At 47.6% G+C, this 13,329-nt stretch overlaps 1 protein-coding gene across 2 annotated transcripts in view; it reads right to left on the minus strand.

Moving 5' to 3' along the window:
* Nucleotides 1–525: 525 nt before the first annotated feature.
* Nucleotides 526–13,329, minus strand: part of TCF7L1 (transcription factor 7 like 1) — a 159,887-nt gene continuing 147,083 nt past the window's right edge. For both annotated transcript variants that reach the window (XM_060027442.1, XM_060027441.1), the window contains 8 exons: nt 7,546–7,678; nt 6,505–6,607; nt 6,116–6,199; nt 5,237–5,380; nt 4,344–4,503; nt 4,150–4,257; nt 3,192–3,267; nt 526–1,922 (listed from right to left, as the gene is read on the minus strand). In XM_060027442.1, coding sequence (XP_059883425.1) covers nt 1,489–1,922; nt 3,192–3,267; nt 4,150–4,257; nt 4,344–4,503; nt 5,237–5,380; nt 6,116–6,199; nt 6,505–6,607; nt 7,546–7,678 — 1,242 coding nt within the window. In that variant the 3' untranslated portion in view covers nt 526–1,488. The remainder of the gene's footprint in view (nt 1,923–3,191; nt 3,268–4,149; nt 4,258–4,343; nt 4,504–5,236; nt 5,381–6,115; nt 6,200–6,504; nt 6,608–7,545; nt 7,679–13,329) is intronic.

Consider the following 13,329-nt stretch of genomic DNA (forward strand, 5'->3'; position numbering starts at 1 on the left):
CAGTAATTGTGGCACGCGCGCTCAGTAGTTGTGGCGCATGGGCTTAGTTGCTCCGCAACATATGGGATCTTCCTGGACCAGGGACTGAACCCGCGTCCCCTGCCTTAGCAGGCGGATTCTTAACCACTGCACCACCAGGGGAGTCCCAAATTGTACACTCTAAATGGGTGAATTGTATGTTATGTGAATTATACCTCAATAACACCATAACAACAAAAAAAATTAATTGCAGTGCTAGATACATGCAAAGCAATCCAAGGATACCTCTCCTATCTTGGCAATTACAAGAAGACAAACGAAAATAAAAAGATTCATCCCTTTGTATCTCAGTTATCTATACTGAGCAGCCTGTGTACATTCGAGGCTGGAAACTGGGTTGAATTTTTCTAGTCGTGTCAGGCATGATTTATATCCCCTTCCAATAAGCAGCATTCCTCCTTTGCATGTCTGCAAAAATCTCACACAGGGCTTGGTGTGAAGAAGGGGGCTTGATTCAAGAAAAGGACTAAAATACTCAGAAAAGGTCTTGCAACTGCAATTTTATTTTCTTTTGTGAAAATAAACAACTGGGAGTTTAAATTGCTCCAAAAAACCCCATAAAAATGAAAAGAAATACACACAGAAGAAGCATGTGAGGTGATGGGGGAGGGAGGAGGGTCTTCAGAGCTTTGGCAGATTGCGCTGGCACGGACCTGGGTGACAGGAGCCAGACCTCGGAGCCAGGTCCTGTCTGCCACTCTGGGGCTGTGAGGGGACATCTCGACTGGTAAGGGGGTGGTACACAGGCTTCTTCACTGAGGAAGTGGCAGGCACCTTGAATCCCTTTAAATGCGGGGAAGAACCACTGCAGAAGACCTCTTCCCCCACCAAAAGCTGGAGACTGGGGCATTAGGGCCACTGAGGGAAAAGGGATGCTGGTGGAGACAAACGAGGCCGAGGTGTCTTCTCACATGGTGACAGCCTTACACTGGGCAGAGGACGAAGGTGAAGGCAAGAACCCACGGAGCTGAGCAGAGGAGAAAAATGTGGGCCAGGTAAAAGGGAATGTCCAGGAATGGGATGTAGATGAAGAGGCTGCGGGCTAGAAATGGCAGCAATGGCCAACATGCAGGCTGGGTGGGGGAAGCTGGGATGCTGGGGGGTGATGGGAAGAGGCAGGAGGGCAGAGAGTCCAGGAGGTAGAGACAGAGGTGCCTTCTGCCCAGGTCCATCCACCGCTGCACATACAGGAAGAATAACACACTACTTTTCAGTTCTTGTTTTTTAAAGATTTTTGTTTTGTTTTGTTTTGTTTTTTAAAAAAGCCTTAAGATCAGCTACTGGTTACATCTACAAAATGTAAAGTGCTGCTGTTACCAGTCACTTTACAGAACAGTCCAGAGTGGTCAAATATTGACCAATAAAGTTTCCTTTTTTTTTTCTTCTTCTTCTTCTGCATCATTACTACTCGATGAGTCACGTGACAGCCTGCATAGGTCAGTGGGCAGCTTAGTGGGCAGACTTGGTGACCAAGGAAAGAGGCTGGGCCTGGAGCACGGGGAGGGCCTGGTGGGCATGGAGAGTGGCTGGGAAGGAAGGGGGGGACGTCAGCAGAGCTGTGGGCACGGACCCCAGGGGGAGGGGCCGGGACAGGACGGGGGGCTGGCTGCCCATCTGGCCAGAGGAGGTGGCGGCAGCCTTCGCTGACAGGAAGGTAGCCGAGTGGAGAGCCAGCTGGGCCCGGGTCTCTGGCTTGGTGGTGAGGGAGAGGGGCTGGGCTTGCTCTGAGTGGGTGGCGGCCGGGGCAGCTGGGGAGGCCAAGGCCGTGGAGGGTGTGGCCGGCGAGTCCAGCATGCTGCCGTGGGAGGAGGCAGGACTGTCACAGGGCTTCTCAGGGGGCAGGTACTGGACACATGGCTTCTTGCTTTTGGAGGCCAGAGCACCTAGGGGAAATAAAAAAACCACACGGAAGAGTTAGCAGCTAGGAGCGCGGTGGGAGGCGGAGGTTGCCGAGGAAGCCCAGCTGCACACATCAACTCCGGAAACAAGAATGCGTACAGGGAGGGAAGTGAGAACCTGAAGTGATGGCTGTGGCTTTCAAGACACCTAGAGCACAGACAAGGGGCAATGCCCAAACGCCAACGACTCATTCAGAACCTGCCTGGAAGGAAAGTAGCTCAGCCTATCACATCTTCATCTCCCTGCTGAAATCTCATCATTCTGGGGATGGATCTCCACTCAATTTGCTTTAAGATCCTTGGTTTATGGTGCTGTCAGAGATAGTACAGCACCTGCTAAGCAACGTGGTATACAGTGAATTTTGCCTCATACACATAGTTAACTTACATGGACTCCTATGGAGATGAATATGCAAATTATACAGATATTAGAAAGGTAGGAAAGGAGATGAAAAGAAAAGCAAGGTGATAAAAAGCACTTTAGGGGACTTCCCTGGCAGTCCAGGGGTCAGGACTTGGCGCTTTCACTGCTGTGGCCCTGGGTTTGATCCCTGGTCAGGGAACTAAGATCCCACAAGCTGGGTGGTGCAGCTCCCCCCCCCGCCTAAAAAAAGCACTACAGATGGAACTAAACAAGTTCTGCACTTGTCCTGGAGTGAGCATGAGATGGGAGGCTTGACTGAAATACTGGTCACCGTGTGAGCATCTCTCTGCTGGGTGTGATTCTGCTGTAAAAAGATACAGTACATATTTGTGGCACAAAGGGGGCACCCCCAATCCAAGTGAACAATTATTTCTGTTATTCGACCAAACAAACATTGGAAGAAAACCTGATTCTATTGGATTCACGGATAGGTGATATGTCCATCCCTAATGGGCTGCCTTCCTAAGGGAATTTCAAGGATCATTTCAGTGACATTCAGTTTTTACCTTATGCACTGATTTTAGAACCTAACCCTCCAATAAGACACAACTCAACTGAATTGGAAAGAGCCTTCCAAGTGACAAAGTGCCGGACCATTTAACAAGCAGAGTGACTGGAAAAATCCCTTCACTTCTTCGAGCCTCTTAACAGATCATCTCCAAAAAGGGGATAATAATAACAGCCCCCTGAGTGTACATAAGGCCTTGAACATGGCAGCTATCATACGGCATTGTCACCGTGTCCGTCAGAGTCCCGGGTACAAAGTACCGGCGGGTGTAGCTGGGACAGGGAAAAGGAAGTAAAGATGCAGGGCCCTCCTGTCCACTCACCGTCTGCCTCCTGGACTTGCTGCTGGGACTGGGTCTGGGACAGCTGCTTTTCTCGCTTCCTCTTCTTTTTCTTACCCTGAAAGATACAGTCAAAGGAAGAGGTAACCAGGCACAGAATAACCGGCTTTTCTGGGGGACTCCCAGCTATGAAGCGGGGAGACAGGATACTTCCTGCACTGGGCACCCAGATCACACTCCCCGCAGCAGCCTCACCAGGTGGCACAGTGAGCCTTCCTGGAACACTGCTTCCCTCCCCCACTGGATCCCTTCCCTCCAGCTCCGGTGGCCTGGCTTTCTTGGAAGGCCTCATTCTTTTCCTGCCCTTCAGGCTGATTTTTCCATTTCTCTTCCTAGAACCGTGTAAGGTTCCTGATCTTTTCTGAGGGGTCCCAGGTCTCACTGAAAATCCAATGCAGCTGGGAATTCCCCAGCTGTCCAGTGGTTAGGACTCTGTGCTTTCACTGCCGAGGGCGTGGGTTCAATTGGGAAAAAAACCCAAATAAACCCCAAAAAACTAACGTAGCTATGCAGCCTTTTGGCACAAAAAAAGCAAGTAACAACATACATACAAAAACCTTCCCAGTTTCAGGGAGTCATCAGAAACGCAGGCAGCGGCTTACGCATTGGTCTCTGAGCCCCAGGCTGGCAACCCTTGGCTAGAGACACTGACCACAGAGCTAGCACACAGCTCACACTGCACCCTGAATTATGGAATTAAAGGCTGAGTCCACTTCCAATGGGACAGGCACAAATTTGATTCTGTCCCCAGGATACCAAACCATGGCCTTGTTGCCCTCCCGAGAACTAAAACGTCTTCCTTATTTCTAGAGAAATACAGACTTCTCCCTGGCCTCCCTGGAAGCTGACTCCGTTGACAGGGTCCTCTATCAATGGAGTCAGCTTCCTTTGCCCCTCTTCCTCGCGCAGAGGCTGCTCCTGGTGTCTGATGGGCACGTACGTAGTTGTCTCGGGCTGACCACGTCGGGTAGAGCTGCGAATGAAGCTGCCGCTCCTTCCGGGCCAGTTCATAGTACTTGGCCTGTTCTTCTCGGGACAGGTTGTGCCACTGCGGGAGAGAGGACCAGCAACGACAGAGCGGTGAGCGTGGGGGACGCTGAGCCGCACAGCCTGGAGCATAAGGGCAGGCCTTACCTTTCTCCCCAGGATCTGGTTAATGGCTGCACTTTCCTTCAGGGTGCACTCGGCCACCACCTTGGCCCTCATCTCCTTCATATATAACATGAAGGCATTAAGAGGCTTCTTCACGTGGGGTTTCTTTTCTTCCTCTTTTTTCACTGTGACGGGTGATTTCCTGGGAAGTCATAAGGCTGTAGGTTAGCTGGTATCAGCTGTCATCCCTCGAGGAGGCTAAGGGCTGTCTGCCTCTGGGGAGGGGAGATGCTGTTGCTTGGACGATAATGTAAGTTGCCCGGGGTTGCTTTCAGAGCCTGAGCACCTAGCTCCTAGCCTCTGACAGACCTCCGGCCATATTCCAGGAAAAGACAACTTCCTGACAATGGAACAGAGGGTGGTGGTGAGAGCTGGGACGCACTGGTCCAGGTGAGAAAGAGGAGGGGGCAGGGCACTTTAGGCAGAAACGGAGAGAGGAGGTCTCCTTGGCTACGAGGCACCGACTTTGGCTTTCCTGCTGTCCTTATGGCACAGTGGACAAAGCACAGGCCTTGGTGCTGGGTGCAGCCCTGCCACCGGTCAGCCATGTGACCTTGAGAATATTCTCCTTTCTGGGGCCTTACACTTTTCGAGTGTATGGGGGGCGGGGTGGGAGGGGGAGAAGGAAGCTAAAAGCTCTCTCAGGTTCTCTTTCAGCCTCAAAGTCCTGGTTGTAAAACCTTCCTTAATGGGAGAAGAGATGCACGGTGTCTCTGAGAGGATGGGAACTCCAGGGGTCAAAGGGAACAGTTCCCAAGGGAGAGGGTGTAGTTGAGGAAGCTGCCGGGCTGCCAGCTGTATGTCCCCAAGAAAGCAACCAATGGTACTCGCTGCTCAGAGACTGGCCACCCCCCATCAGGCTGCCTGTTACTCACGCGATCACGGCCGGGCTCAGGCTGGGGGGCGTCGGTTCCTGCTTGACGATGGGGGAGACGATAGCGGGGTGGGGGATCCCTGAGGTGGGCAGACCAGGATGGGCCGGAGCCACCATGTGAGGGGAGAACCGACTGGAAACCAGGCTATGTACCAGATGGAAACAAAGACAACAGAGGGATTCAGGCAGAATGCTTGTCACCCACAGGGGATGTGGCGGGACCCCAGTCTTGATGGCGGAGGCGTGTAAACACCTCTGCTGGGGCAGTGCTGGAGCAACGGAAGGCCATGCACTGACCTCGACAGAACCGGTTTGGGAAACACCCAACAAACCTCCCTTCCCCCACAAGCATGCAGGTTTCCTATATCTGGTGCTGAAAGCAGGTAGGATGAAAAACACAAAAGAAGATGCAGCGGGTCTGAGGCCAGAGTACACAGGGGGGAAAGAAGGGCTCAGGCTGTGGGTTGCACTTCTTTTGTCATTGGCGGTACCACTGTCAGGTAGATCGGCTACTGAGACAGAAATCCCCTTTCGCTGTTCCCCTCTCCTGACATCATTGCAGGAACAATTAACCTCCCAGCTTCAGAGTGATGTACTCAAAATGCTTCAGTGCCACAAAGCCCAGCCCAGCCCGTGAGGGGACGTGCAGGAGGGTTGAGTGTGAGGGCTTTGAAATGCTTCTCTTAGATGGGGCAAGAGTGGGCTGAACCTATGGTCTCCATCCCCACCTTATCAGAGAGGCGGGAGGAAAGGTGAGCACCTGCCTCCTCGCTTACTGCCAAGAGAAAGCTGTGTAACGGTCAGAAATGGCAGGGATGCTGGTAGACAACCATTCCCTGCACTGCCACTTCCTGCTCACAGCTCCAGTCCCAAGACTCACCTGGACATTGAGGCATTCATGGCGAGTGCAGGGTAGGGGTGCCGGAAGCCGCCGGGAGGAAGGGAGTACATGGGCTGACCTTGCCTATAAGGGCCAGGAGCAAGGAAATCTGGTTAGCAAATTTGCTAAAATGGGAATGTTCAGGACAGGGAAGGAGAGGCGGTTGGGAAGAAAGGATGATAAGTAAAGGCAGGAAGTAGGAAGGAAGAGTTGGGGGGACACTGCCCTGGGGAGAGCAGGGAGGTCTGAGTCCTGGGCTTTGGTGAGAGGGCTCTACGTGGGGGAAGGGGGGCGTCTGTATACAGACCACCAGGACCGGCTGGAGGTACAGAAGTTAGAACTCAGCAGAAGGAAGGAGGGAGGGTAAGAAAGGCTGTAAGTTTCCTTACTGTGGGACGAGCCAGCCGAGGGGATGGGGGATTTGCCCCACAGCTCCGGGAGACAGTGGGTAATACGGAGACAGCTCAGATGGGTGAGGGGGCCGGGGGATTCCTGCTTCCAAAGAGAGATGTGTCAGACAATTCCTTGGCCCTACATTAACACCTTAAAATAATATCAAACAGGAGGTTCCTTGCCCTATATTCCCAGGTGCCCTGGAGCTTGGAAGGCCCTTTCTTTTATTATCCCTGCCCTCTGTCACCAGTAACTTCCAGCTGCTCATACAGGAGTCGTCCAAGACACAGGCAGGAAATTTTGGACTGAGAGACCCAAGATATCCCCAGAGTCATCAGCTAGAAAAGCTGCCTCATTCATGGAATGATAAGCTTTGGATCTCTGTTCCACATTTGTGCTCCTCATTATCTGTAACTCGTAGTAGCTGTGATGTCTCAAGAGGGGCTCCAAAAATGCTTTGACCCATGGAAACGCCATGGGAATTCTATGAAGACTCTGGCTCCCTCTGGGATGGCGTTTGGGTGAGCAAGTTAAAAACAAGAAGCCAACTCAGTCTACTGCTTTATAGCTATACTTACGTCTGGCTAGACTGTTTACTTCCGTATGTTCAGTTTGGGGCCTAGGTTTTGGTTTAAGGAGGCGCAGCCTGCAGCCGGCTAGACTTCAAAGTCAATGAGAAAGGAGATTTTTTTTTTCCCCTTCCAGGTCATTCCAATCTTAAAGTTTTAAGACATTCTAACGTAGAAGCAGCAGTGGCAGAGCAACGCCAAATGCCGTGGAGCCAGGCCCTGTGCATCATCTCATTTAATCTCCTTTCATCCTCACAATGACCCAGGGATGCAGAAGGGACACGTAAGGCACTGATGAGCGAACTGAAAAGGCTAAACTTAGTGGGCAGGGTTAGAGACCACTGAGAGCTGGAGACATGGTTTGAACCCAGGTCTGTCCGATTCCAGGGCTGAAATACTCCCTGAGAAGAAAAGCCCGCCCCCACTGGAGCTGTGGAGCTGGGCCAGCCTGAGCAGGCCCTGACTCACCTGTCTTTGGATCGATCTCTGGGGAGAGGTGTGTGGGAGGGGAGCCGGGGGAGAAGTGGTCGTTGCTGTAGGTGATGAGGGGCGTCAACGGATGCATGTGGTGCGGGTGCTGAACAACAGGAACTTTATTAGACTGAAAGACAGAGAGAAAAAGACTAGGGACAGTTGCCAAGGAGGTGGAGAGTACGGGCAGACCTCAGCGCTACTGCAGGTTCCGTTTACTGCTTTATTTGCAGTAAAGCAAATCACACACACTTTTTGGTTTCCCGGTGCATACATCTGTTTTTTTTTTTAAAAAAGAAATTTTTTCTTTTTTTGGCTGTGCTGCACGGCATGTGGGATCTTAGTTCCCTGACCAGGGATGGAATCTGCACCCCCTACAGTGGAAGAGCAGAGTCTTAATCACTGGACCGGCAGGGAAGTCCCTCCCAGTGCGTATAAAAGTTATGTTTACACTGTACTGTAGTCTGTTAAGTGTGCAATGGCATTATGTCTAAAAAAATATGCACATACCCTAATTAAAAATACTTTGTCAAAAGGTGCTATCATCTGAGCCTTCAGTGAGTTGTAATCTTTTTGCAATAGCGACATCAAAGATCAGTGATCACAGGTCACCATAACAATTATAATAATAATGAATAAATTTGAAATATTGCGAGAATTACTGAAATGTGACCCAGAGACACAAAGTGAGTAAAGGCTGTTGGAAAAATGATGCCGACAGACTTGCTGGATGCAAGATTGCTATAAACCTTCAATTCATAAAAAATGTAATATCTGCGAAGCGCAGTAAAGTACAATACAACAAGATATGCCTGTAAAACCTATTGTTATGTACTTGGTTGAATAGATACCAGGTATTTTCCATGCAACATCCCATTCAGCCCTCGAAGAGTACTTGAGAGAAAGCAGCGGTCTATACAGCAGAGAAAGAACCAACAGAATTAGAGAAGGGATTACATCCACCCTCCTACGTACCCTCTTCAAAACAGCCCACCATTACTCACTTCATGTGTACTGTGTGGTGCTAAATGCTACAGGCTGCTGAATTATGAACCGTGCTCTATGTAATCTCAGTGACTTTAGAACACACGCTTTCCTTTTCAGTTTTTTTTTTTTTCTTCTTTTTGGCTGCCTCGTGCAGCATGAGGGATCTTAGTTCCCCGACCAGGGATCAAACCCATGACCCCGGTAACAGAAGTGCAGTCTTAACCACTGGACCGCCAGGGAAGTCCCTCAACATACGCTTTCCAAATGAACTTCCTAGAAAGGGTAGCTCATAGGTTCACATCTGAGACTGGTAACAGAGCAGTGAGGGAACTGTCACCATCAGACCTCATATAACCAGTTGTCACGTTCAGGGTTTACAGATGCCAACCAAGAGCACTTAAAACAGTTCTCCCTGGAGAGTCTCAAACACTCTGCTGACCTAATTATCACATTTCATTTACAATACCAGAGAGTGTAAGGAGTACATTTTACATAACTGTTAAGAAAGCAAAAACACTGGCATGTCACCAACATATCCTGCTTCAGAAACGTTAAAAAACGGAAAAACCTGTGTGTCCTGGAATTACTAAACGGAATTAATTTTTAATTGTCTTGACATAATCTGACTTAACAATAAAGATTTTTATTATAAAAATGGCTATCGGCCTTATTATAACCTAGCAAAAAAGCTATGATTATCTTCATTTGAGGAATGAGGAAACTGAGTGGGGAAAGATTAAGTGACTTAGCCTGAGCCACAGGGCCAGTAAGTGGTAGAACTGGATTCCTATCAGCCCTTAACGGCTCTAACAAACCAGGGTGTCTTCTCTTGCACTTCCTGGCACCTCAAGAGCCTAATCAAAACATCTGTCAGAGAAAGGACGGACACACATTTTTTCGGATAATAAGGTAAATGAGTTACAAGTGGAGAAGAGATTTATTAAAAAAGAGATTCGTAAACAGGATGATGATTTGGTGGCATCTCACGGGCCAGATTTCCAAACTTCTGTCTTCCCAGTTGAATGTTTCGTTTCATAGATTCCTGAGCCCTTCAGCCTTTTACTCAGTGCCCCTTGGGTACTCATCATGCAAGCAACTATATGTACATCTCCTAGGCGCTCGTGTGCTGACAGTAATCTTGCTCCATTTTCAGTAGGCTAAGCAGAGATGAGAGGCAGAGTCCTGGAGCAAGGCCTAGAACCCAGGGGCCCAGCTCTCAGACTCACAGAAGTGAGACCAAGGATGCAGATGGTTCATAAGCAAAACCACTAGGTGGCGCTGGCACACGGCTGGACCCTGCTGGTACCTCACCTTGAACAATTTCCTATCACCACCCTTAGTGGGCTCATTTGACGTTGCACAATAAATTCTAAAATTCTTTTCTTCTTACTGTTTTCACCTGTTCCCTCACTGGCTTTTGAAGAGGTCTCCACGTACATGAACATACCACACAAATAAGAGTATAAAAAAATTATTTTAAGGTCAGATTTCTAGGATCCTGATGCAACTCAATGATGCACTGAGGTTTCCCGGAAACAGCTTTGTCTAAAGGGTGATTTTTAATATCATAAAAGGAATAGAATTATTACTAAAGTGACAGTAAATGATAAAAAGAATTACACAAAATGATCACAATTTTTAAAAAACACATAAATTCTATGACTTTAAAAAAAGACTAGAGGCAGTTCCCTGGTGGTCCCGTGGTTAGGACTCAGTGCTTCACGACCATGGGCTGGGGTTCAATCCCTGGTTGGGGAACTAAGATCTCATCCCACCAGCAGTGCAGCACAGTGGAAGAAAAAACAAACAAACAAAAAGACTAGAAGCACACCAAGTAAACAGTAAGTATATTTGAGTGGTGGGACTACAGGTGGTTTTGTTCTTCTTATTTCCCTTTCTGTATTTCCCAATTTAATTATTACCTACTTAAAGCTATACTTACGAAGAACACAAATTTCCTAAGAAAGAAATACAAACTATATTATAAAACATTTAGAAAACACAATCACACACACACACACAAAAGCCAAAAAAACTCCAGAATCACACTAGCCTAACCCAGTCACTATTATCATTTTGGCATATCTCCATTCATTTAGACTTCTTGTACATCTGTTTTTCATTTATATCATTTATAGCTATCTTTTTTTTAATTTAAAATTTCAGCTTTATTGAGGTATAACTGACAAATAAGATTGTTATATATTTAATGTGTACTATGTGATGATTGGATATATGTACACAGAGCCATCTTAAAATACTTAATAGTATTATGAATCCTGACTGGCCATGTGCTCTTGAGTTTGGCTTCATCAGAAACTGACAAACAGGACTAAAGGTCTGGAAGGCTCGGGTTCAGGATGGTGGAGTAGAAGGACATGTGCTCACTCCCTCTTGCGAGAGCACAGGAATCACAACTAACTGATGAACAATCATTGACAGGAAGACACTAGAACTCACCAAAAAAGATACCCCACATCCAAAGACAAAGTAGAAGCCACAATGAGACGGTAGGAGGGGCGCAATCACAGTAAAATCAAATCCCATAAGTGCTGGGTGGGTGACTCACAAACTAGAGAACATTTATACCACAGAAGTCCACCCACTGGAGTGAAGGTTCTGAGCCCCACGTCAGGCTTCCCAACCTGGGGGTCCGGCAACGGGAGGAGGAATTCCTAGAGAATCAGACTTTGAAGGCTATCGGGATTTGATTGCAGGACTTGGACAGGACTGGGGGAAACAAGAGACTCCACTCTTGGAGGGGACACACAAAGTAGTGTGTGCATCGGGACCCGGGGAAGGAGCAGTGACCCCACAGGAGACTGAACCAGACCTACCTGCTAGTGTAGGAGGGTCTCCTGCAGAGGCGGGGGGTGGCTGTGGCTCACCGTGGGAACAAGGACACTGGCAGCAGAAGTTCTGGGAAGTACTCCTTCACATAAGCCCTCCTGGAGTCTGCCATTAGCCTCACCAAAGAGCCTGTAGGCTCCAGTGCTGGGTCGCCTCAGGTCAAACAACCAACAGGGAGGAAACTCAGCCCCACCCACCAGCAGACAAGCAGATTAAAGTTTCACTGAGCTCTGCCCACCAGAGCAACACCCAGTTCTACCCACCACCAGTCCCTCCCATCAGGAAACATGTACAGCCCTCTTCGATAGCCTCATCCACCAGAGGGCAGACAGCAGAAGCAAGAAGAACTACAATCCTGCAGCCTGTGGAAGAAAAACCACATTCACACAAAGATAGACAAGATGAAAAGGCAGAGAGAGGGCTATGTACCAGATGAAGGAACAAGATAAAACCCCAGAAAAACAACTAAATGAAGTGGAGATAGGCAACCTTCCAGAAAAAGAATTCAGAATAATGATAGTGAAGATGATCCAGGACCTTGGAAAAAGAATGGAGGCAAAGATAGAGAAGATGCAAGAAATGCTTAACAAAGACCTAGAAGAATTAAAGAACAAAGAAACAGAGATGAACAATATAATAAATGAAGTGAAAAATACACTAGAAGGAATCAATAGCAGAAAACCGAGGCTGAAGGACGGATAAGTGACCCGGAAGACAGAATGGTGGAATTCACTGCTGTGGAACAGAATAAAGGAAAAAGAATGAAAAGAAATGAAGACAGCCTAAGAGACCTCTGGGACAACATTAAACGCAACAACATTTGCATTATAGGGGTCCCAGAAGGAGAAGAGAGAAAGGACCTGAGAAAATATTTGAAGAGATTATAGTTGAAAACTTCCCTAACATGGGAAAGGAAACAGCCACCCAAGTCCAGGAAGTGCAGAGAATCTCATACAGGATAAACCCAAGGAGAAACACGCTGAGACACATAGTAATCAAATCGGCAAAAATTAAGGACAAAGAAAAATTATTGAAAGCAGCAAGGGAAAAATGACAAATAACGTACAAGGGAACTCCCATAAGGTTAACAGCTGATTTCTCAGCAGAAACTCTACAAGCCAGAAGGGAGTGGCATGATATACTTAAAGTGAAGAGAGGGAAGAATCTACAACCAAGATTACTCTACCCGGCAAGGATCTCATTCAGATTTGATGGAGAAATCAAAAGCTTTACAGACAAGCAAAAGCTAAGAGAATTCAGCACCACCAAACTAGCTCTACAACAAATGCTAAAGGAACTTCTCTAAGTGGGAAACACAAGAGAAGAAAAGGACCTACGAAAACAAACCCCAAACAATTAAGAAAATGGTAACAGGAACATATGGATAATTACCTTAAACGTGAATGGATTAAATGCTCCAACCAAAAGACACAGGCTGGCTGAATGGATACTAAAACAAGACCCATATATATAAGCTGTCTACAAGAAACCCACTTCAGACCTAGGGACACATACAGACTGAAAGTGAGGGGATGGAAAAAGATATCCCAAGCTAATGGAAATCAAAAGAAAGCTGGAGTAGCAATACTCATAGCAGATAAAATAAACTTTAAAATAATGTTACAAGAGACAAGGAAGGACACTACATAATGATCAAGGGATCAATCCAAGACGAAGATATAACAATTATAAATATATATGCACCCAACATAGGAGCACCTCAATACATAAGGCAACAGCTAACAGCTCTAAAAGAGGAAATCGACAGAAACACAATAACAGTGGGGCACTTTAACACCTCACTTACACCAACGGACAGATCATCCAAACAGAAAATTAATAAAGAAACAGAAGCTTTAAATGACACAGTAGACCAGATAGATTTAGTTGGTATTTATAGGACATTCCATCCCCAAACAGCAGATTACTTTCTTCTCAAGTGCG

This window comes from Delphinus delphis, chromosome 12, assembly GCF_949987515.2.
Source record: "Delphinus delphis chromosome 12, mDelDel1.2, whole genome shotgun sequence".
NCBI classification, from domain to species: domain Eukaryota; kingdom Metazoa; phylum Chordata; class Mammalia; order Artiodactyla; family Delphinidae; genus Delphinus; species Delphinus delphis.